At 42.7% G+C, this 25,903-nt stretch overlaps 1 protein-coding gene across 4 annotated transcripts in view; it reads right to left on the reverse strand.

The window, feature by feature from the left end:
- The window catches only part of FUT10 (fucosyltransferase 10), an 88,884-nt gene that overhangs the window by 48,985 nt on the left and 13,996 nt on the right, over positions 1-25,903 (reverse strand). For all 4 annotated transcript variants that reach the window (XM_042934500.1, XM_042934502.1, XM_042934503.1 and 1 more), the window contains one exon: positions 22,277-22,565. In XM_042934500.1, coding sequence (XP_042790434.1) covers positions 22,277-22,565 — 289 coding nt within the window. The remainder of the gene's footprint in view (positions 1-22,276; positions 22,566-25,903) is intronic.

Below are 25,903 nucleotides of genomic sequence, written 5' to 3' on the forward strand. Positions count from 1 at the left end.
AAAATAGGCTACCTGGGAAATGAGAGTGTGAATATGTTCCTTCTCTTCAAACTATGGCACGACGTAGCTAACAAGCCTACAGACTGCTCGATGGCATGGATGAAAATAAAAACTAGAGAATAAAGAGAATAACTTGAGAATAAAACAAGAAAAACTTGAGAATAAAGAGAAATATGGACCACCCCAACTGATCATGGTTCAAAGACTCCGGTCCCTGAAAAACCAAGAGCTTTACAGTCATTGGCCACAGGGGAATCTAATGGGACTGTTTTAAAGGAGTCTAGGAACGTGAGCACTGCAGCAGACAGCGGAATTAAGGAACCCGGAAACCCCCTTCAGCCTCAACACTTGTACAGTTTTATGACAACATGTACATCCCCCTCCCCTCCCAGGGAATGTGCATTCTGGGTACAAGTGCTGCTGGGTGGAGACAGTAGAGGAAGAATTTCTGTCTCACCCCTCTCGGATCCATGCTTTTGCTCGGCATCAGCTAAGTAATAAGAATCTTGCTCTAAGCGGAGGTCTCTGGTTCTGACACTTTCAGACATCACCAGATGCTGTATTAGTCCAACAACTAATGCCCCTGGAAGACCAAACTGTGCCCATGTGGCTGAAAAAATGCCCTAACTGCATAATTCCTGTGAAATAATCATCAAAATTCACACGTCCAATTACAAACAGTTTTCTAATTTCAACATGAGACATTCTTGGAAACTGTCACAAGGCAGATGTCTTAAAGAGGATTTTATTTTCCCAAAGGCATAACGTTATAATTGGATATTCTGTTACCAAAGACTAAGCATGAAATAAATCATAGGCATACACACAAGCAATAACAGGATATAAAACCAAAGATCCATCTATAAATTCCCATGATAGAACTTAGAGATTTTATATTAAGACATAAAACATTAGGGGCAGAAGCCACATAAGAGACCATCTAGGAGCTATTCCCAATACCCCTCACTCCCAAGACTAGCCACACCATTATTTCTTGGGAAGTTTGATAAAGAACACAGATTCCTAGACCTCATTTCCAGAGATGTTGATTTGGTATGGAATAAGAAACAAAATTCTGTATTTTTCTTTTAATTTTTCCAGGTGATTCAAAAGACTCTAGGGGGCTGGGGGCAGGGGGTAGAGTGGAGAATGACCATATAAATGAGACTGGATGTTTCTCCCCTAGATTTTCTGACTAGATGCCAATGGCTTCAGCAGTAAACAAATGTTAATGTTTTGGCAGCGAATTATATGACTACCGGTTGCATACTTTTAATCACGGCTCTTCACATGCAACTAAAAAATATAGTTACCAATGCTACGGATATCAAGGTTAGATGTCTGCACTCAGGAAAGTAAAATATGCAGATGTCAATAACTTTAAGGATTAAATATTTATGTGCCCGTGGAAGCAAAATATTTAGTGATCAATAATTTATGACCGATTGTTTTTACCCATCAGAGGGGAAATGAATAGCCGCATTTGCGTTTTTTATGCATCACAGTCGTGGTAAGTTAAGTGGATACCATGAGGTTGAACTAAGTGTCTGAAAGGCCAAGGAGTTCAATGAACAAGCACAGTTAATTTTTCTCTTTGGACGCGCGTATACGAAAATAGACACCACGAAGACACCAAGACATCCATTCTATCTTCAAATCACATCTCAAACCCACCCCTGTCTTTCTCCACTACCTCCTACCCTGATCCAAAGTAGCATCATTTGCATTTCTTTAATGGAAACTGTCTTGCTTCCACCTTCACGTTCCAATCCATTCTCCATGGAGAAGCCATCAGGGATCTTTGCAAAAACATAAATCAGAAAAAAGCAAAACAAAACTCAGATCACAGCAACCCTGTTTAAATACTTTCCCATCGCACTTAGAATACAACCAGACCTCTCACCCTGTCCTATGGAGCCCTTTACCACCAGGCCCCTGCCGGCCACTCAAATCTCATCTCCTACACTCTACCCTCACACCCCTGGTTTTCCTGCTGCAACAACCTTCTTCCTGACCCTCCTTCCTATCAAACTCCTTCCCACTGTCCTATGCATCAGCTGCTCCCTCGACATGGAATTAATCCCCTCTAAATCATACATAGGTCTGTCTCCTCCTATCTTTCAAGTCTCACGCTCATAGAGCCTCCCCAATTACTCCAAACCCAAAATGCTCATGCCTAGCTGGTAGCACCTGACTTAGATATTTTGTAAGCTCTAGAGGGCAGAGCCTGCTGTATTTACCACTATAACCCCAGCACCCAGCACAGGGCAATGCATATAATAAATGTTTCTTAGATGCCAGTTGTATAAATGAATGAGGAGCAGACCCTGACATCAGCAAGCCATACATCCTGAGACATTTCCAAATTCTCCCAAGACACAAATACAGTAGCACACAATGTCCTCAGAACATGGAGCTATGTGGACTATTTCACATAGATCCAGACTGTAAGGTTAGTCCAGTGTTCTACTCTTTGATCTTAAATAGCTATCTTCTGCCTAATAACCTCTGTTTCATAAAACGCTTTGCTTTGCCTTCGTTTTGCCTTCGTTTTCATTGTTTCATTGTCAGCACTAGTAGTTTACCTCCTTCAGAGAGGTTACTTTGTCACTAATACAAAAGTTTTTAAGGTTTCTTTGTTGTTGTTGTTGCTGGGGGGGAGGGGGGGAGTCACATAACTAGTTAGCGTGCCAGAGTCTTGTTACTATTTCAAGAGATTTCCAGCATATGCAACAAATACATAATACGAAGCCGGCTGAGAGATGGACCCTGGCTGTTCCTGTCCGGCGGGCGTGTGACTCTCCCTACCGTCCCATCTCTCAAAGTCCGGGACACTCAGTCTGCACCCTAGAACTATCTAGATGGGGTAGATCAAAATGTGTGAAAACAAAGGGTCTACCATACTCTCTTCAGTTTAAGTTGTTTTTGTTTTGCTTTGTTTTTTTTAAAGAGCAAAGAGAACACATCGGTGGAAGCAAAATGGTTTCACTTGGGTGCCTATGAGCACTGCAGCTGTCTGCTCTGGAAGACAGGGAGCTGCCAGCTTGTCTGGGTGCCAACCAACCCATTGGCCCAAATTTGCTCAAGCTGCAATAATAAAATCTGTCCCGCGCCTCATGCCAGTAAGAAGGAAAAGTGCTTGACTTCTGGCACTGGTTACTTCTGTGCTTCCTTCCAGATTTTTAAGGTTAACCTGAGACACGCTTTCAGATTTTTAGCCATTTTGCTCTTCCTTTAATCTTTATATTACCACACGCTATCAAAGAACAGAGAGGGTTAAAAAAGAAGAGAGAGGCTAAGTCAGAAAGCAGGCAAAGAGGTTTCCCGCCCTGCCTGAACAGCCCTTAAAACTAACCATTATGAGGCTCCCCAAAGCCTTTGTCGTTACACCAAATTAAATCTAGCAAAATTCAGTTGATTCATCATTTTATGTGGAGAGACTGAAAATCGAGTAATATTAATATGCAATTTTTTCATGGAAGGAAATGAGTATGTTAGCTAGAAGAAATATTAGTGTCTTTACATAATTAACACTCTTCCCAAAGGTATCCTGATAAAAGCAGAAAAGCCTAGGAATTGGATAATTTATTAATAACTGTTCTCACTGTCCTTGTGCTTAACTATCTCCCAAGACAAAATATCTTTGTTAATTAAATTTTATTTATACCAAATTAATACCCGCACATAGCTTTAAAAGTGAATCGTTTTATCAGGCCATTAATACCAGACTGCCCCATGCTCATTCCCCTTCCCGCATGCCAGAAGTCACCACTCCAATTCTTTCAGGTGTTTCTTCTGTATTCACGCTTCAAAAATATCTAAATAACACACTTAATAGGCTATTCCTTGATTTTTCAGTTTTGGATGATACCTACTGTCTTGCCGCTATGGAAGGTGTAGATTGAACTTGCCCAGGTCGCCCTTCCCCCACACATTCGTCTTCCCTCCTCATCCATTTTTTTCTTTTCTTCTTTTAAGTTTTTATCCAAATTCCAGGTAGTTAATACACGGTGTAGTATTAGTTTCAGGTGTACAATATAGTGATTCAACACTTCCATATACCAGCCAGTGCTCAGCACAAGTGCCCTCCTCAATCCCTATCACCTATCCCACCCACCCCCCACCCACCTCCCCTGTGACTCTTCATCCATTTTTGATTAAGTGTGTAGACAGTGCTTTCATTATTACAGGCACAAATATTATTTGCTGCCGAGCCAAACCAGTGTGTTATCATTACATTTTCTTTCTTGAAAATTTTTCTTTTGTCTTGTTTTCACATCTCTGGCCAATTCCTCCACACGTCCCAAAAGCCCTAAAAAATGCCTATTAAGTCAATCTCCCGCATGGACAAACTGACAGATACCTGGCAGATTTTGAGCCTTCCACACAAGAGATTCTGAGGATGTTGAAGGGGGGCCCAGGCCGTTAGGACTCTGTTTGAGGTCACCATAGGTCACCACGACCTCAGGGTGAGCTGGGTTTGGGAACCACTCATCTACAGCAAAATAAATAAGGTCATAAACTCTCAAGTTTCAGAAATTTAAGTGGCAGAGGACTTGGGCTTGGTTCTCCACCATTCCAGCATCACTTGAAGACCCTGTCTAGAGATGGAAACGAATTTGACACAAGTTTAAAGAATGACCCACACTTTATACTACATGAACGATCAACAAAACTGTCACAACTCCCCCTGAAAGGGCCAAGAGTTTGGCTTTTTCACTTTCCAACAAATGACCTTGACACGTGCATGCTGGGCATTATGAAGACTGAATGCCTCTGTTCTCATGACAGCTATTCTCTTGTTACGAATCCTGACCACCAGATCTGCTCTAGTTAAAGCAAGAATCAATCACACCCAACTGATATGATACAAGTTACAACACAACTGTCCCCCAGGTGACCATGCCAACTTTCCGCAGCATCCAGCGTGTGGCATCTGTGCTGTGTGTCCACATCTGCAGGCAGCCAGGGTAATGTTCATCCTCTTAATTACAAAATTAGGAAGTGACATGTTACTAAGAAAATAGCTAAAAGAGTCAAAAGTGATTGCTTTGAGGGACTAGAAAATGAGGGCAGATTCTACTGTTTTTTTGAACTAAGCCTTGTACCAGAAAGTTTAATTCAATCATGCACAGGAAAAAATTTGATAAAACAGAATTTAAATAAAACAGGGTGTTAATCATAGGGTCAAACGAACTCATTCAAAAAGAATGCCAGGTACAACGTGGGTAGGTTATATAACATCTCAAGACCCAGTGAAGGTAAAAATACCAGTGTCCTCGTTTCCTCCCCATCTCTACGTGAGGATCAGGCTGGTTTCACTTATTCATTCAACAATGTTTCCTAAAGCCCACCAGGCGCCAGGCACTGTTCTTCATTGTGGGATGACAGCAGTGAACAAAACAAAGTTCTTGGTCTTCCCATACTTAGATTCTAACGTGGGGAGACCACAGATAACCGGCCCCAAGTGAATAGGAGAATTTTAGGGGTAATGGGTGCCACGAACAGAAAATAAAGCCAGGCAAGGCTTTATGCCATTGGAGAGTGGTGTCGGAGAGAGCACTACCTCAGAAAGAAGGTGGGGAAAGAGGTGTCTCTGAGGAAGCATCGCTCGCAGAGACCTGACTGGTGGGAAGGAATGAGCCAGGGGAGCACATCCCAGGGAGAGAAAGCATAAGTGAGAGATTCAGAAGCTGGAAAGGCTTCTCTTGTGTGGGGGAAGCAGCTCAGGGTACAGAGGGGTGAGCACAGTGAGCCTCAACAACCGAGCATGGCAGAGCCCGGCAGTCTCAGAGGCCACACGCTAAGGATCTGGAGTAGTAACGAGATGAGACGTCCCTGGGGGGTCTGGGCAGAGCTCTGGGACTGGCTTTATCCTCTGTGAAGTATCTCACAAGTAATTATTGAAGTAAAAGTAAAATATCTATCTACAATAAGAGGTTTGGGGGCGCCTGGGTGGCTCAGTTGGTTAAGTTCCGACTCTTGATTTCAGCTCGGGTCATGATCTCATGGTTTGTGAGTCCGAGCCCCACGTTGGGCTCCATGTGGACAGCATGGGGCCTGTTTGGGATTGTCTTCTCTCTCTCTCTCTCTCTCTGCTCCTCCCCCACTCATGTTTGGTCTCTCTTTCTCTCTCTCAAAATAAATAAACATTTTAAAAAATGAATCAAATAAAATAAGGTTTGATTATGGCAAATATATATATAGAGAGAGAGCGAGGCAGATAAATATAAACACATATACATATGTATACACATCTTGTACATAACACACAATCTATCACCTGGTTATTATGAGCTTCTTTTCATGTTCAACTTCATTACTGCCCACTTCCACTTTCTTTGGAAAGAAATTAAGTCCATTTCTTTCCAATCTCCCAAATAAGTCTTAATCTGGCATGCTATTAGCAACAATTACCTACTGATTCAATGCATGGGGCCCAAGAGCAGGTTAAAATTTTTGTCTAGAGACAAAAATTACTAAGAACCAACACATAAGGGATGAGATGAGCAGAAATCTCTAGCCCTGAGCACGGTTCATGGATGTGTCACTCATGAAGTCAGAGAGAGCCACATAAGGGAATTATGGAGGCTATCACAACAAATGTGATATAATCATGCTCAACTGAATTTGTTTTCTGGGCTTCTCCAGCACACGGCAAGGGGCCTGGAAAGGGATTGTTCTCTACAGAAACCCTGTATAACTTGATGTTGGAATAGAAACCAATAGGACATATACCAAGATTCAAAGTAATTGTGAGACAGAACACATAGTTGTCCCCACTCTCCAAATTTATGCACGGCACGAAGGAGAACCTGTTCTGTGATTCTTGGATTCCACAACAAGGTCAAGAATACTGAGAGGGATGAGAGAGCAGAGCCTGTGAGGACACTGTTGAAGAGTTTCTAAGGAAACTCTTCTATGAGCCCTGCTCTGAACCCCCTGCTTCCACAGGGCTACCTGGGGAACTCCTCTGAAATATGTAGTATGTTCTTGCAACTTAGAGCCCATGGAGGCACAGGAGGACTGTGGGCCAGGGCTGGGCTCCCCCAACCCATCTTGCTAGAAAAATCTAGAGGGTGAGGGGGAGTAACCTGCCTATATGACTGGAGGGCTGTGTGCCTGTGATCCCAGAGCTAGGAGCTAGTCAAGACAGATGTGGGGAGCAGGTGGGGAGTCTTGAGTTTTCCTACTAGAGCCCTGCGGTGGACAAAGAGAGCTCAGCAAAGAGAAGCTGGATGTGTTCCACAGGGGCTGAAAAGCTGTCTGACTTCCCAGGGCAGAGATGCAGCTTCCTGAGAAAGGAAACTGTAGAAGTCCAGCGGGGAAATTCCAAATGCCATGAAAATGCCCCAGGATAGAAGAAGTATACTTTATCATCTACCCAGCCCGCTCAAGGACACCAGCTCTAACCACCTGCCAAGTTCAGGAGACGTGAAGCCACACAGTCAAGTAAGAAATGTCCCATCTCCTTAATTCTCTTCCGTCTCCTCACTGCCGCTCTACCAGGCTCCGGAAAGCAGCTGGTGATGGAGGCAGAGGGAACAAGCAGAGCATAGAGAGCAGAAAGAACACAGGTGCCTTTAGCAGGGTGCCCGGCTTGCAGCATGAAAGAGGTCCAAGCTGGGGAAAGCAGCAAGATGCTACACGACGCTGGTTCAGAGTCGGGATGGACTTCTTCACGGGACTGAACGAGCCACTTACTAAGCTTGAAACTGCACATATAACTTAAAATGACCATAAAACTGTCCACTTCCTGGGGCGCCTGGGCGGCTCAGTCAGTTAAGCATTCGACTCTTGATCTTGGCTCAGATCATGGTCTCATAGTTCATGAGTTCGAGTCTCACATCGGGCTCTGCGCTGATGGTGTGAAGCCTGTTTGGGATTCTGTGTCTCCTCTCTGCCCTTCCCCTGCTTACGTGTGTTCTCTCAAAATAAATAAATAAACTTAAACAAAAATTGTCCATTTCCTAAGAGCTGGAGATCTGCTAGATCTCCAGTTAGGGGATGGGGAAAATTAACCCCCTGAATAAGGTTCTAAAGAGCTCAGAAAAACATAAAGAATGTGTTTATCTCATTCGATAGCTCATGCTTGTTCACTGTACAGGCCATGAAAACATGAATAAATGAATGAATGAATGAATGAACAAATGAAACATTGACAAAAGAGTGAACGTTTGCATGAAGACGTGGAAAATGGAAATGAATGGTAACCAGATTCGCTGAGGATCCAGCGTTTCTGGAGAAGAAAGATGCTGTATCTGGCATGCCTGCTTTTGTGGTGTTGACAGGATGTACACAGTGTGGTAAAACATTAACAAACAGAGTCTGAGTTGTAGAATCAGATATTCAGGTTCAGGTACGTGATCAGGCACTTTCTATCTGTGTGACCTTGAGCAAGTCACTTACGTGCTCTAACCCTGTTTTCTCATCTCTAAAATGGTAATAATAGCTAGGGTACTACACAGTGATATGATGATATTATTTTATTTTAAGTTTACTTATTTGTTATTTTTGAGAGAGAAAGAGAGAGAGAGGGAGAGTGCAAGCAGGGAAGGCGTAGAGAGAGAAGGAGAGAGAATCCCAAGCGGGCTCCACGCTGTCAGCATGGAGCTCGATGCAGGGCATGATGATTTAAATTTTTTTTTTAATGTTTATTTATTTGTGAGAGAGAGAGACAGACAGACAGACAGAGCATGAACAGGTGAGGGTCAGAGAGAGAGGGAGACACAGAATCTGAAGCAGGCTCCAGGCTCTGAGCTGTCAGCACAGAGCCCGATGCAGGGCTCAAACTCAAGTACTGTGAGATCATGACCTGAACTGAAGTCAGACGCTTAACCGACTGAGCCACCCAGGCGCCCCAGGGCATGATGATTTCAAATAAGAGAATACATGGAGAGTATCTGGTGTCTGGCACAGAGTGGGCATCGATAATGGCAGTGATCATTACTACTCTCTGTTAGGGACAGAGGAAGCCAATTAAAATGTTTCCCGTAATTCTAAGCTCACCAAGCAACCTTACGATTCTCATTCCATGTTCTGGCAAACTTGATTACTGGGCAGAGATACCCTGAATAATGAACAGCAGTACTCCTGTAATTGTGAAGATAACACCCTAATAAATCACTTTTTTAGTATAAGCACAAGTCTCCATTTGGAATATTTGATCACCATTCATTAAAGTCTGACTAATGCTTGGTGACAGATGAGGACTGACTCAAAAGGCCTTTTCTCAAGAGCGGGGCCCCCACTCCTACACCCCTCTCTTTTAAATTATACGTGATCACACTAAGACACTGAAAAATCCCAAAGTGTCTTTTATAATTTTTTTTTTTAATATTTATTTTTGAGAGAGGCAGAGCATAAGCAGAGAAAAGGGGCAGAAAGAGAGAGAGACACAGAATCTGAAGCAGGCTCCAGGCTCTGAGCTGACAGCACAGAGCCTGACACGGGGCTCGAACCCATGAACCACAGGATCATGACCTGAGCCGAAGTCGGATGCTTAACCGACTGAGCCACCCAGGCGCCCCACCAAAGTGTCTTTTAAAACCAAGAAAGCATCTACTGTATTTGCTGTCATTTGTTCTAAATATATTTCATTACAACACTCTGAGAACTGGTAACGTGTAGATGGCCTACAATAGAAACACCTTCTCACTCAGGAGACCTTTTTAATACCAGAACCCCTTGTTCGTTACCATGTTGGGCGCAGAGTGAACTAGAATGACGATTCCTGTTGCTTTGCTCATGATACTTCCCTGTGTGGGGCTCTCCACATTCTCCTCTGCTAAAAACCTCCTTTTTAACTCCAGGTCTTGAACAAGTCTTCCGGAATGATACTACCCACTTCTGATTATTCCTTTACTCCTAAGTCTTCTCTGAGGTTGAAAATATAATTTGGACTCTATCATCTCCTGCTTTTCCATGAAGAGAAAGTTCTGGCTCCTACCACCCACGTAAGTAATGGACAACAAGCCTTTCCACTCTGTACTTTACTTCCCTCTTCATCAAAATAGATAGGATTCCTACCTACCAGGCTGTTTTGAGAAGGAAATGAGATCACATTCAAGAAGGGCGGGGGGGGGGGGGCTGGGTGGCTCAGTCAGCTAAGCGTTTGACTCTGGATTTCGGCTCAAGTCATGATCAATCTCACAGTTTGTAAGTTGGAGCCTCGCATTGGGCTCTGTGCTGATGGTATGGAGCCTGCTTGGGATTCTCTTTCTCTCTCTCTTTCTCCCTCCCTCTCTCTCTCTCTCTCTCTCTCAAAATAAATAAATTAACTTTAAAAAAATAAAGAAGGTGGTCAGGGGAACAAGGAGCCTGCACCTAGGGTAGAGGTACTGGAACTCCCAGCAGGCACTTAGCACTCGGTCCTGGAGACCTGCACTGTAGCTGTGCTTGGAGGAGAGCAAATCTGATGTCCTTCCTCTTCACAGCCTCCAGCCTTCATCAAGGGGTGCTGATACCCATATTCCTGAGGAAGGAAAATATTTCAGGAGCCTCCTTGTTTTCTTTCTCCCCACGTACCTGTGTTTACTAAAACTTCCATTTAGAAGCTCACCTAAAACATAAGCAGTTCCCTGCTCTAAGGACCTCCAATTCTCGTCAAGCGTCCTCTTCCTTCACGAGAGACACCTTTCAAGAGAACTGTCGAAAAACAGAGCTGTGTTTTGCGTTGTGTTTTGAAATCACTATGGTGACAGTTTCTAAGACTACCGTAACTCTTGGACTTTGGGGTTAAAAAATAATTTATTCCCTTGTGACCCCTTAATTTTTTGTTTCAGAGAATTGTTAATGTAGCTGAAACCTTACATTTCTCAAATGGCTCAAAACAGACACAGTATTCACTGTATTCATATGAAGTAAATGACTCATATCTAGGAAGAAGAAAAGAAAGTAGGCTACAGAGGAAACAAGCAAACTCAAAAATATCCTGGTTTACAATAGCTTCGAGGTTATATAATCCTCTGAGTTTCCATTTCACTAAATTAGGTCAGCTTTTGGCACCTGAATCATCGTCCCTGCCTTTTCTTTTTCAATTCTGCCGCACCAGAGTCCCAGGTGCAGTTGTAACTGACCTACTTAATTAGGATTTGGAGCCCTCAGACAGACAAATGTGTTGTCTTTGTTCGATTTTGCTCAACAGACCTTCTGAACGAACTGAATTTCTAATTCACTCCGTTAAAAACTGGACATCTTAAGCAATTCCAAAATCCACATATCCAGGTTTAATTATACTCATGAGTGTGCATTCAAACACGGTGCAGGCCAAAGAGCCGTGGATCAGGTATCAGGGCACCTTGGCTCTCCGCCCCACTCTGCCGCCAACCCCAGTGTAATCCTGGCACGTCCCTAACCTTCCTGAGCCTCGGTCTTCTCACCCTGATAAAGATAAGGTTAGACTCTCACGTCTTCTGTGCTCAAGGTCTCTATGACTATTTCCTGAGCACCTCCCACATGCAAGGTGGTAGACAGAGGGGTGGAGGTGTACAAAGATGAGTCGATGTGGCCCTATCAACAAAGACTTTATACAGTATGAAGGAAGGGAAGATCACACAGAAGAAAACCAAATGCCATAGTTACTATACTTGTCTTTATTCCTCATGATTGGTATTGTGCCTGGCATATAGCAGAGGCTGCATCTGATGGAAGGGAATCAGGAACGGTTCACAACGGGTGTGATATTTGAGTTGGTTTTAAAAAGCCATTCAATTCTCGGTGGCTCCCTGATACCGTTCTCCACTCTGATGCAAAATCTGAAGCCAACATTCAAGGTTCTTCACGTTCTGGTCCCTGTACATCATTCAATCTCTCTCTCTCTCTTACCCAGAACTAGGTGATAGCTTTGCTGTAGCTCAGATACTTCCCGTAACTTTCCACTTCCGTGCTCTCATTCATGCCATTCTTCTACTAAAGGAGTACATACTAAATGTCCTCCAATCTCAACACAATCCAATTCCATTATCTCTCAACATATCAGATTCCTCCTGTTTTATACAAAAGAACTTATGAAGCCTTTCCTGATCCCTCCAATCATATGTTCTGTCTCCCCTCTTTGAAATTCCACAAGATTTACTGACCTTTCTCTTCTGGTATATATACCAATTAGCCCTGCGTTACAGCCGGGTAATGTCTTTGTCTCAAGATAATAATCTGTGACATTAGACACTACATTATTCATCCATATTGCCAAACAAATGGTAGGTTATCAGTAGCTTATGTGACAGGACAAATATAGAAAGGACAGTCTATAACTCAGAAACGGAATAAACAATGGCACTAAGTTAAGAACATTTGTGGCTTATGCCTAAAATGGTGACTACTGCAGTATAGTTTTTTTTTTTTTTTTAAGTTTATTTATTTTTGAGAGAGAGACAGAGCACAAGCAGGGGAAGGGGACAGAGAGAGAGGGAGACACAGAATCCGAAGCAGGCTCCAGGCTCCGAGTTGTCAGCACAAAGCCCGACATGGGGCTTGAACCCACAAACTGCGACATCATGACCTGAGCCGAAGCCGGACGCTTAACCAACTGAACCACCCAGGCGCCCCTGCAGTTTGATTTCTAAACATAGTGTTTAGTTGACAGAATCACAGTGGTTACGTTTGGAAGACAGGTTGGATTCAGATTACAGAGCCTTGAATGCCAGGGTAATAAAAATGGCATATATTAGCACTCAAGGAGAGTCACTGATGGTTTTAGGAGCTGAAGAGTAGCAAAACCTGAGATATGAAAATCAAACCAGAAGCACTCTTGTTGACATACCAGTCTCCTGGGAATTTGGTTGGAAGCAAGTCCATCCCTGAGAGAAGAACTGAGTCTTGGTATACTGATAAAATTAAGTGTATAAACCTGTAGATCTGTGAGTCCTGGGAAAGTCACTAAGCTAAATACTGCTGTGTAGGCTCCTGTAACCCGACATTTTAGTATCCACCTCAATAAAAGGAAACAGGCTCAAACCAAGGCATCATTACTAAATTTCCAAACTGGTGAAAAAGAGGACATTCTCTATTTTTTCCAGAGAAGGCAGAGGGGAAGAGAAAACATACTACATACAAAGGGTGGGGAATCAAAATAGCCGTGGATCCTCAGCAACAGCACTTGAAGCTAGAAGACGGGTGGGAGGTTCCGGAAGATGGCGGCGTAGGAGGACGCGGGGCTCACAGCGCGTCCTGCCGATCACTTAGATTCCACCTACACCTGCCTAAAGAACCCAGAAAACAGCCAGAGGATTAGCAGAAGGGAGTCTCCGGAGTCAAGCGCAGACCAGAGGCCCACGGAAGAGGGTAGGAAGGGCGGCGAGGCGGTGCGCGCTCCACGGACTGGCGGGAGGGAGCCGGGGCGGAGGGGCGGCTCGCCGGCCAAGCAGAGCCCCCGAGTCTGGCTGGCAAAAGCGGAGGGGCCGGACGGACTGTGTTCCGACAGCAAGCGCGACTTAGCGTCTGGGAGGTCAGAAGTTAACAGCTCTGCTCGGAAAGCGGGAAGGCTGGAGGACAAAGGGAGGGAGAGCTGCTGAGCCCCCGGACGGCAGAGCTCAGCTTGGCGGGGAACAAAGGCGCTCACCAGCGCCATCTCCCCCGCCCATCCCCCAGCCAAAATCCCAAAGGGAACCAGTTCCTGCCAGGGAACTTGCTCCCTCCGCGCAAACACCCAACTCTGTGCTTCTGCGGAGCCAAACCTCCGGCAGCGGATCTGACTCCCTCCCGCTGCCACAGGGCTCCTCCTGAAGTGGATCACCTAAGGAGAAGCGAGCTAAGCCTGCCCCTCCAGCCCCCGTGCACCTTGCCTACCCACCCCAGCTAATACGCCAGATCCCCAGCAACACAAGCCTGGCAGTGTGCAAGTAGCCCAGACGGGACACGCCACCCCACAGTGAATCCCGCCCCTAGGAGAGGGGAAGAGAAGGCACACACCAGTCTGACTGTGGCCCCAGCAGTGGGCTGGGGGCAGACATCGGGTCGGACTGCGGCCCCGCCCACTAACTCCAGTTATACACCACAGCACAGGGGAAGTGCACTGCAGGTCCTCACCACCCCAGGGACTCTCCAAAATGACCAAACGGAAGAATTCCCCTCAGAAGAATCTCCAGGAAATAACAACAGCTAATGAACTGATCAAAAAGGATTTAAATAATATAACAGAAAGTGAATTTAGAATAATAGTCATAAAATTAATCGCTGGGCTTGAAAACAGTATACAGGACAGCAGAGAATCTCTTGCCACAAAGATCGAGGGACTAAGGAAGAGTCACGAGGAGTTGAAAAACGCTTTAAACGAATTGCAAAACAAAATGGAATCCACGATGGCTCGGCTTGAAGAGGCAGAGGAGAGAATAGGTGAACTAGAAGATAAAGTTATGGAGAAAGAGGAAGCTGAAAGAAAGAGAGATAAAAAAATCCAGGAGTATGAGGGGAAAATTAGAGAACTAAGTGATACACTAAAAAGAAATAATATACGCATAATTGGTATCCCAGAGGAGGAAGAGAGAGGGAAAGGTGCTGAAGGGGTACTTGAACAAATTATAGCTGAGAACTTCCCTGAACTGGGGAAGGAAAAAGGCATTGAAATCCAAGAGGCACAGAGAACTCCCTTCAGACGTAACTTGAATCGATCTTCTGCACGACATATCATAGTGAAACTGGCAAAATACAAGGATAAAGAGAAAATTCTGAAAGCAGCAAGGGATAAACGTGCCCTCACATATAAAGGGAGACCTATAAGACTCGTGACTGATCTCCCCTTTGAAACTTGGCAGGCCAGAAAGGCTTGGCACGATATCTACAGTGTGCTAAACAGCAAAAATATGCAGCCGAGAATCCTTTATCCAGCAAGTCTGTCATTTAGAATAGAAGGAGAGATAAAGGTCTTCCCAAACAAACAAAAACTGAAGGAATTTGTCACCACGAAACCAGCCCTACAAGAGATCCTAAGGGGGATCCTGTGAGACAAAGTACCAGAGACATCACTACAAGCATAAAACATACAGACATCACAATGACTCTAAACCCATATCTTTCTATAATAACACTGAATGTAAATGGATTAAATGCGCCAACTAAAAGACATAGGGTATCAGAATGGATAAAAAAACAAGACCCATCTATTTGCTGTCTACAAGAGACTCATTTTAGATCTGAGGACACCTTTAGATTGAGAGTGAGGGGATGGAGAACTATTTATCATGCTCCTGGAAGCCAAAAGAAAGCTGGAGTAGCCATACTTATATCAGACAAACTAGACTTTAAATTAAAGGCTGTAACAAGAGATGAAGAAGGGCATTATATAATAATCACAGGGTCTATCCACCAGGAAGAGCTAACTATTATAAATGTCTATGCGCCAAATACCCGAGCCCCCAGATATATAAAACAATTACTCATAAACATAAGCAACCTTATTGATAAGAATGTGGTCATTGCAGGGGACTTTAACACCCCACTTACAGAAATGGATAGATCATCTAGACACACAGTCAATAAAGAAACAAGGGCCCTGAATGATACATTGGATCAGATGGACTTGACAGATATATTTAGAACTCTGCATCCCAAAGCAACAGAATATACTTTCTTCTCGAGTGCACATGGAACATTCTCCAAGATAGATCATATACTGGGTCACAAAACAGCCCTTCATAAGTTTACAAGAATTGAAATTATACCATGCATACTTTCAGACCACAATGCTATGAAGCTTGAAATCAACCACAGGAAAAAGTCTGGAAAGCCTCCAAAAGCATGGAGGTTAAAGAACACCCTACTAACGAATGAGTGGGTCAACCAGGCAATTAGAGAAGAAATTAAAACATATATGGAAACAAACGAAAATGAAATTACAACAATCCAAACGCTTTGGGATGCAGCGAAGGCAGTCCTGAGAGGAAAATACATTGCAATCCAGGCCTATCTCAAGAAACAAGAAAAATCCCAAATACAAAATCTAACAGCACACCTAAAGGAAATAGAAGCAGAACAGCAAAGGCAGCCTAAACCCAGCAGAAGAAGAGAAATAATAAAGATCAGGGCAGAAATAAACAATATAGAATCTAAAAAAACTGTAGAGCAGATCAACGAAACCAAGAGTTGGTTTTTTGAAAAAATAAACAAAATTGACAAACCTCTAGCCAGGCTTCTCAAAAAGAAAAGGGAGATGACCCAAATAGATAAAATCATGAATGAAAATGGAATGATTACAACCAATCCCTCAGAGATACAAACAATTATCAGGGAATACTATGAAAAATTATATGCCAGCAAATTGGACAACCTGGAAGAAATGGACAAATTTCTAAACACCCACACTCTTCCAAAACTCAATCAGGAGGAAATAGAAAGCTTGAACAGACCCATAACCAGCGAAGAAATTGAATCGGTTATCAAAAATCTCCCAACAAATAAGAGTCCAGGACCAGATGGCTTCCCAGGGGAGTTCTACCAGACATTTAAAGCAGAGATAATACCTATCCTTCTCAAGCTATTCCAAGAAATAGAAAGGGAAGGAAAACTTCCAGACTCATTCTATGAAGCCAGTATTACTTTGATTCCTAAACCAGACAGAGACCCAGTAAAAAAAGAGAACTACAGGCCAATATCCCTGATGAATATGGATGCAAAAATTCTTAATAAGATACTAGCAAATCGAATCCAACAGCATATAAAAAGAATTATTCACCATGATCAAGTGGGATTCATTCCTGGGATGCAGGGCTGGTTCAACATTCGCAAATCGATCAACGTGATACATCACATTAACAACAAAAAAGAGAAGAACCATATGATCCTGTCAATCGATGCAGAAAAGGCCTTTGACAAAATCCAGCACCCTTTCTTAATAAAAACCCTTGAGAAAGTCGGGATAGAAGGAACATACTTAAAGATCATAAAGGCCATTTATGAAAAGCCCACAGCTAACATCATCCTCAACGGGGAAAAACTGAGAGCTTTTTCCCTGAGATCAGGAACACGACAGGGATGCCCACTGTCACCGCTGCTATTTAATATAGTGCTGGAAGTTCTAGCATCAGCAATCAGACAACAAAAGGAAATCAAAGGCATCCAAATTGGCAAAGATGAAGTCAAGCTTTCGCTTTTTGCAGATGACATGATATTATACATGGAAAATCCGATAGACTCCACCAAAAGTCTGCTAGAACTAATACATGAATTCAGCAAAGTTGCAGGATACAAAATCAATGTGCAGAAATCAGTTGCATTCTTATACACTAACAATGAAGCAACAGAAAGACAAATGAAGAAACTGATCCCATTCACAATTGCACCAAGAAGCATAAAATACCTAGGAATAAATCTAACCAAAGATGTAAAAGATCTGTATGCTGAAAACTATAGAAAGCTTATGCAGGTAATTGAAGAAGATATAAAGAAATGGAAAGACATTCCCTGCTCATGGATTGGAAGAATAAATATTGTCAAAATGTCAATACTACCCAAAGCTATCTACACATTCAATGCAATCCCAATCAAAATTGCACCAGCATTCTTCTCGAAACTAGAACAAGCAATCCTAAAATTCATATGGAACCACAAAAGGCCCCGAATAGCCAAAGTAATTTTGAAGAAGAAGACCAAAGCAGGAGGCATCACAATCCCAGACTTTAGCCTCTACTACAAAGCTGTCATCATCAAGACAGCATGGTATTGGCATAAAAACAGACACATAGACCAATGGAATAGAATAGAAACCCCAGAACTAGACCCACAAACGTATGGCCAACTCATCTTTGACAAAGCAGGAAAGAACATCCAATGGAAAAAAGACAGTCTCTTTAACAAATGGTGCTGGGAGAACTGGACAGCAACATGCAGAAGGTTGAAACTAGACCACTTTCTCACACCATTCACAAAAATAAACTCAAAATGGATAAAGGACCTGAATGTGAGACAGGAAACCATCAAAACCTTAGAGGAGAAAGCAGGAAAAGACCTCTCTGACCTCAGCCGTAGCAATCTCTTACTCGGCACATCCCCAAAGGCAAGGGAATTAAAAGCAAAAGTGAATTACTGGGACCTTATGAAGATAAAAAGCTTCTGCACAGCAAAGGAAACAACCAACAAAACTAAAAGGCAACCAACGGAATGGGAAAAGATATTTGCAAATGACATATCGGACAAAGGGCTAGTATCCAAAATCTATAAAGAGCTCATCAAACTCCACACCCGAAAAACAAATAACCCAGTGAAGAAATGGGCAGAAAACATGAATAGACACTTCTCTAAAGAAGACATCCGGATGGCCAACAGGCACATGAAAAGATGTTCAACGTCGCTCCTTATCAGGGAAATACAAATCAAAACCACACTCAGATACCACCTCACGCCAGTCAGAGTGGCCAAAATGAAGAAATCAGGAGACTATAGATGCTGGAGAGGATGTGGAGAAACAGGAACCCTCTTGCACTGTTGGTGGGAATGCAAATTGGTGCAGCCGCTCTGGAAAGCAGTGTGGAGGTTCCTCAGAAAATTAAAAATAGACCTACCCTATGACCCAGCAATAGCACTGCTAGGAATTTATCCAAGGGATACAGGAGTACTGATGCATAGGGGCACCTGTACCCCAATGTTTATAGCGGCACTCTCAACAATAGCCAAATTATGGAAAGAGCCTAAATGTCCATCAACTGATGAATGGATAAAGAAATTGTGGTTTATATACACAATGGAATACTACGTGGCAATGAGAAAAAATGAAATATGGCCTTTTGTAGCAACATGGATGGAACTGGAGAGTGTGATGCTAAGTGAAATAAGCCATACAGAGAAAGACAGATACCATATGGTTTCACTCTTATGTGGATCCTGAGAAACATAACAGAAACCCATGGGGTAGGGGAAGGAAAAAAAAAAAAAAAAAAAAAAAGAGGTTAGAGTGGGAGAGAGCCAAAGCATAAGAGACTGTTAAAAACTGAGAACAAACTGAGGGTTGATGGGGGGTGGGAGGGAGGGCAGGGTGGGTGATGGGTATTGAGGAGGGCACCTTTTGGGATGAGCACTGGGTGTTGTATGGAAACCAATTTGACAGTAAATTTCATATATTAAAAAAAATAAAATAAAATAAAATAAAATAAAATAAAATAAAATAAAATAAAATAAAATAAAAAAAAAAAAAAAAAAAAAAGAAGCTAGAAGACGGGGAAACTGTTTTTCAGATTCAGAAAGAAAAGAATTTCCACCCTAGAATTCTATGCTAAGCCAAACCATCAATGAAGGTGAAAGTAAAATGAACAAATTTTCACACACACAAAGTCTCTGAACGCTTATCTTCCATGCACCTTTCTCAGAACACACTGAAATTAAGATATTAACAAAGAAAAAGAAAAATGGGGCATAAAAGAAACAGGAAAGCCAACGCAAGAGTGAGGCACAAAGAATCCCCAGGATAACGGGGAGCCAGGACAGCACCTGTGTGCCCAGCACAAAGGGCAACCACTCTAGACTGAGGGAGGTCAGGGATCTCTGGGAGACGTTTCCTTAAGAGTATCTGATGCTACTCCGGGGCAAACAGACTGTGCAGGAAACGTCATCTAAGCATGTGACATGGCTCGCTGGGACTACAAAATGATGTAAACACTGAAAACTAATTTACCTAAAATAATACACCTTTTTGGGAGGGCTACAGGGATGAGAAATTGAGTAGAGGAGGGGAAAGCAGGGGTGAAGAAGGAAAGTTAAATACTCATCTTCCATAGTAAGAATCAATCTATCCTGTCTAAAACTGAAAAGTCAAGGGGCGCCTGGGTGGCTCAGTTGGTTGCATGTCCGACTTCGGCTCAGGTCATGATCTCACGGTTCGTGGGTTCAAGCCCCGCGTCGGGCTCTGTGCTGACAGCTCGGAGCCTGGAGCCTGCTTCCGATTCTGGGTTTCCCTGTCTCTCTGCCCCTCCCCCGCTCATGCTCACTCACTCGCTCTCTCTCTCTCAAAAATAAATAAACATTAAAAAAATTTTTTTTAAATAAAAAAAGTAAAATAAAACTGAAAAGTCAAGAGGTGACAATCTAAGCACATTATTTGGAAATACAGGAGGTCTATGTGCACGAACATGTTAAGAAGTTGTACATGTTTGGGGCACCTGGGTGGCTCAGTCAGTTGAGCGTCTGACTCTTGGTTCCTGCTCAGGTCATGAGCCTGTGGTTTGTGAGTTCGAGCCCCGCATTGGGCTCTGCACTATGGAACCTGCTTGGGATTGTCTCTCTCCCCTCTGTCTCTGCTCCTACCTTACTCGTGCTCTCTCTCTCAAAATAAATTTAAAAATAAAGAAAAGGAAAAAGAAGTTGTAAATGTTTAAAAGACAGCCACTGTGATACAACCACTTGGGATATTGGTCTGGCAGTATCTAATAAACACAGATTCACATCAAATCATTCCACTGCTAGGTGTAAACCCCACGAAATCTCACACATGTACATGGATGGTTTATTGTAGCACTGTTCGTCATAAGTAAGGTTTTTAAAATAACCTAAAGGTCCAACAAGAGAAAAATGGCATGTAGTATGATATATATGTATATATTCATGAAGTGTGATATATATAAATTCAATGTAATACTATACAACAGTGAAAAAATGGATGTCCTGGAGCTCTGAGTATCCAACATCAATAAACCTCAAAAACCATGTAAGAGGAAAAGCAAGTTAGAGGGAAAAGATAGAAAATTAACATATCACACTATTTGCGTAACGTTTAGAATAATACCATATATGTACATATGATATATACACACACATACACACACACAGCAACTTCAGGATCATAATTCCCTCTGGGGTAGGAAGTGGGCAATGAGGTCAGAGAAGGGTTCAGAGAGGGTTTTGATTTTCCTTGTAATGTTTTATTTCTTATGATATATAGTAATACATCAGTCTCCATTATATTATCTATAATTTTTGTGTATAACTGAAGTATTTCTAGGAGCTTCTATTCAAATTTGGAAAATTAAACTCATACATTGAATTGTCCATCTCAAAGCACGATTAGAGGACCATAATCCCTTATGCAAACTCACAGCTTCAGGTTTCAGAATTCTGAATTCTTTGGATTTTAGAAGGGAGCACGATACAAGTGCATGTATTACATTGCACGTTCAGTGGGATCTGTAGTCAAATGATGTTCAAAGTGAGTATCTGACACTACCCAGGGGGTTGTTCTCCCTCAGGACAAAGGAGCCACCAGCCTGACCCCAGGCAAAGAGCCCTCACTCCTTAAACCTGCACCGATTCCCTTTGCCCCTTCGCGGAGCAGAGAGGGGAGGCAAGTGAATGGGGACAGCAGCAGGCGTCTGGGAAGAATGTGGACTCTGTTATATCCAGATTTGTGAGTACCTAGAACTTCCCTGACTCCTGACTTACACCAGGTCACTACTGCCCACTGCTCTGCAGCCCTGACCTAATATGGGACAAATATACCACCTGATTCCTGCTGAACCTATTTTCTGCTGTATTTCAGTTGCTGTTAGGCAGAACACTGAGAATGACCCAGCTCTACATCCCAGTCTGTGTCCTGCCTCTCCAAAGCCAGACCACACACACACACACACACAAATACATATCCACATTTGCAGAACTCTAAAGCAGAATTCCTTTCACTGACTTCCTAACTGATCAACCTTTCCTACATTTGGCCGAATCTGCTCACCTGTGTTCCCCAGGCCCCCACCACTCATCACCCAGGGGCTCTGTATTTCCTGCAACTACTGGCATCTTGCTAACTCCCCCTACCTGGGTTTGGTTGCCCTCAGTCGCAGCATGACATATAATCAGCCTCAGGAAGTGATAAATACCAGCTTGCTCTTAAAAGCCGATGCTGAAAAATACTTTTATTTTTACTGCTGATTAATCTGACTAATGAAAGAAAAAACACTGTTCTTAGCTCATGTCCCATTAAACATCTGTTATGGTCATCAAAACCTCTTGGCTATTATCACAGGTGACATTCTGAATTGATATCAGCAATAGAATCAATACCCAATTCCCTCAATACCGAATTCAGTAAGCACGGTATCCAACTGGGAAAAGGTGAGAGGAAATACCCTTCTCCTCCCTAATTACCAAGTGGCCAGTCAACCACTTTTACGTTGGTCAAGCTTGTTGATTTACTGTGTTTGCTAAATGCTCGGGCCTTACACAGACCAAAAGCAAAGGATAGCAGGCATGTCACAGTGTTTTCAAAGGGAGCTCCGCATGTCTTCCTTGGGAGGGCAGAATGAAGCGAGCTTTGGAGCAGGAGGTCAGCAAGCAAAGGGAGAAAGGCAAAAGCCCCACTTACCATAGAAGAGGAATGCTTTGGTCATGTGATGATGTAGGTAGGTCCGGTTGATAGTGAAGAAACACGCATCCGCTCCGCACTGGCCTAGCCTTCCAGTTTCCCCGGTCAGTGGGGACCACCAGAGCATGATGGGGTAGTTATCAGTCTCTGATTTGTTTTTCCAGTTCAGGGCTTCTTTCCCAGGGAGTGGATAGAGGTGTGTAGGCTCCTCCTCCATCGTTGCATGTCCATCTTGCCCGTTGGAATTTTTAAACTTCTTCCTTTCAAGTTTCCCCAGCTCAACCACTACCTGAAAGAGAAGACAATTATCACAGAGTCAGATTGTTTAATTTCCATTCACATGTCTCCCATTCATCTTGATGACCGAGGCTTGCATTAGTTTCCTTTTGCTGCTCTAACAAATTACCACAAACTCAACAATTGAAAAGAACACATTTATGATTACATAGTTCTGGAGGTGAGGAGTCTGACCTGGGTCTCACTAGGCTAACAGCAAGGTGTCAGCAGGGCTACATTCTTCTCTGGAAGCTCTAGAGAATCCATTTTCTTACTTTCCTATCTTTTAGAGCTAACCACCATTCTTGACTCGTGGCCCCTTCTCCATCTTCAAAGCCAGCAATGTTGCCTCTCACTCTTAGTCTATTGTCACATCTATGTCTGACCAGGGAAGACTCTTAGCTTTTAAGGACTCATGAGATTGCACTGGGCTCACACTGATAATTCTGGATAATCTCATCTCAGTGTGTCACCTTAAACCATTTACATTTACATTTCCACAAGTTCCAGAGATTAGGGTGTGGACAAAGCCTCCGAACTATCTACCAACAAGGATGTTTAACTCCACTGAGCACATGCCAGGCATATTTCTCTATTCCATAGGCATCTATAGAATCCAGAAATAGTTTTATCTCTCTCTTTTTTTTAATAGTTTTATGTCTTAATGAAACCCATGAAAATCAGGGCTATTACTTGGCTATTGTTAGAGATAACATTCTAGGGAAAATTAGTTGTAAATTACCAATCAGTTTCTTTTTGGTACAATTAAAGGAGTAATAACACGGGTCTTACATTTCTAATAATTTCCACTGTGGTATCAGGTGAAGTATATAGTGAGTCCTGGGCTCCCTTCCATGTAAAACTATGTTTATTTATTGATTTCAGGACAGTGTGGGTCACTGGATAGCTAGGACATCAGCAACAGGAATCTGGAGGGCAGGGTGGACAGAGTGGAAACAGGAAGGCAGTTGTTCTCCAAAAATGCTGCCTCATCACCAAATTTTAAGGGTAGATATTGATACAGTGTTATAAAAAATGTGTTAGAGAAAGCAGTATAAAAGTACGAATCGGTCTGTGTCACATATAACTGAAACATTAGCAGTTGAACTATGCAACAAATCAATCAGTAAAAGGAAGGCACACTTTTATGTATTAACTCCTTCACCAAGCAACAGCGGACATCTGTGTGGCCCAGCCCCAACTCTCAGCAGCCCAGGTGGTGCCTTCTTTCTTGCTTGCGGCCCTAGTGTCAGAAAAGGGCCACGGCCTGATGATAGAGTCTGCAGCTCGCTGGTGAGGGTCTGTAACATTCACTGGATTCCCTGAGGGAGGCCAAGGCCAAAAAAAAAATGTCAAAAACCACTGAGTGACAGCCAAGTAGCACTCCAAAAAAAGTAAGAAATTATACTGGCTTGAAAAAATCATGGATCACTTGTGACACCAAAGTCAGCATTATGACAGTAAGACGATCGCTAAAAACTAAAGAAAAGTCTAGCCCCCGCCAACAACTTTGTCAGCATTTTCATGATAACTTAAGGTTGTGGCTATTCCCCAGCACCTTGATGGAGTGGAGTTGACTTGTAGCCACAAAATCTGTATCTCTTCACCAGACCTTCCCCCTGCAAATGTACAACCAACAACTTTAAAAAGAAGCTTTTAGAAAGCCATGGATAAAACTTCAAAGACAAATTTTGTTCTACATTTCTGATCAATGTCTACTATGTGAGGTGTAAGTTCATTTCCAAAGAATAGGGATTGCTTTAGGGAGAGATTTTTCTGCCAAATAGTTTTTGTTGTTGTTGTTTGTTTTTTCTTTTTTAAGTTTATTTATTTATTTTGAGAGAGACAGAGACAGCACAAGTTGGGGAGGCACAGACAGAGAGGGGGACAGAGGATCCAAAGTGGGTTCTGTGCTGACAGCAGAGAGCCCAACGCAGGGCTTGAACTCGCCAACCGCGAGGTCATGACCTAAGCCAAAGTGGGACACTTAACTGACTGAGCCACCTGGGCACCCCTTTCTGCCAAATAGCTTTTAAAAAAACATTAAGCCTCAGACATCACCACTAAGTGGTAAGACATATGAAGGACAGAGAAATATATTAAATAAAACTATGAGTAAAATCAGCCAAATCTAAAATCTGGGAAATTCCAAAGGATCAATGAGACAGTATTTTCAAAAGCCCGTGACACGGAATAGAAGGTGGGACAGAGGAAACTTTCATAGTAGAAAAAACAAAACCCCACAATTGGAGACACACCAGCTAAATGTGATGTATGGGATTCGTGTATTCCAGATTCTAACCAACCCATTATAAAAGACTTCTTTGAGATAACTGGGAAAGTCTTAACATGGCCTAGGATATGGGTGGTGCTGATTAGTTACTGCTAACTTTGTTGGGTGTGGCAATAATTTGGTTATACTATACTTTTAAAAGTTCCCATCTGTTAGAGAATCATATTAAAGTAAATCCAGGTAAAATAATGTGAAGTCCTGGATTTGTTTTAAAATACTCCAAACGTATTCATGAATTATTATACAACCAAAAAGTAAATAAAATTCAAAAACTAAAGATACATATACACCCAAAAAATTTACATGTACTGTATACAAAATACAGTAAAATGTGAGTAGAAAACAATGTCTCAGATGAACGATTTCCTCTAGGGGACCACGGTACTTTAGCTTAACTGAAGATCAGCATAACATTTTCAGGGTTACGTTATTTATTAATTATGTCATAAGATCTGTCATGGGCTAAACTGTAACCTGCCCCCCAAATTCATACACTGCCGTCCTAACTCCCATTACCTCAGAATATGACTGAGTTAGGGGATAGGGTCTTTAAAGAGGTAATTAAGTTAACAGGAGGTCATCTAGGTGGACCCAACAGGTGGCCATCAAGTGTGACTGGTATCCTCATAAAAAGAGGACATTAGGACACATAAAGGTGAAGAAGGCAGACGACGCGAAGACACAGGGAAAAGACAGCCATCCACCAGTCCCGAGGAGAGAGACCTCAGAAGAAACAGCCCTGCTTGCTGACACCTTGATCTTGGACTCTCGGCCTCCAGAATTGTAAGAAAATACATTTCTGTTATTTAAGCCACTCAGTCTGTGGTACTTTATGATGGCAGCCCTGGCATGATTTTTTTTTTTTTTTAATTTATCCTTCTTTTACCCTCCCTACATGGCAACAAACCACTAGAAATAAGAATGGTCCTAAATGTGTGGGCATTATATCTTCTCGTACACAGTGTTTAAGAAAAAATAGCACCTCTGAAACTCTGAACACTAAAGCATTTATTTTATTAAATTTTTTTAATGTTTACTTATTTTTGAGAGAGTGCAAG

Source organism: Panthera leo, chromosome B1 (genome assembly GCF_018350215.1).
Source record: "Panthera leo isolate Ple1 chromosome B1, P.leo_Ple1_pat1.1, whole genome shotgun sequence".
NCBI lineage: Eukaryota > Metazoa > Chordata > Mammalia > Carnivora > Felidae > Panthera > Panthera leo.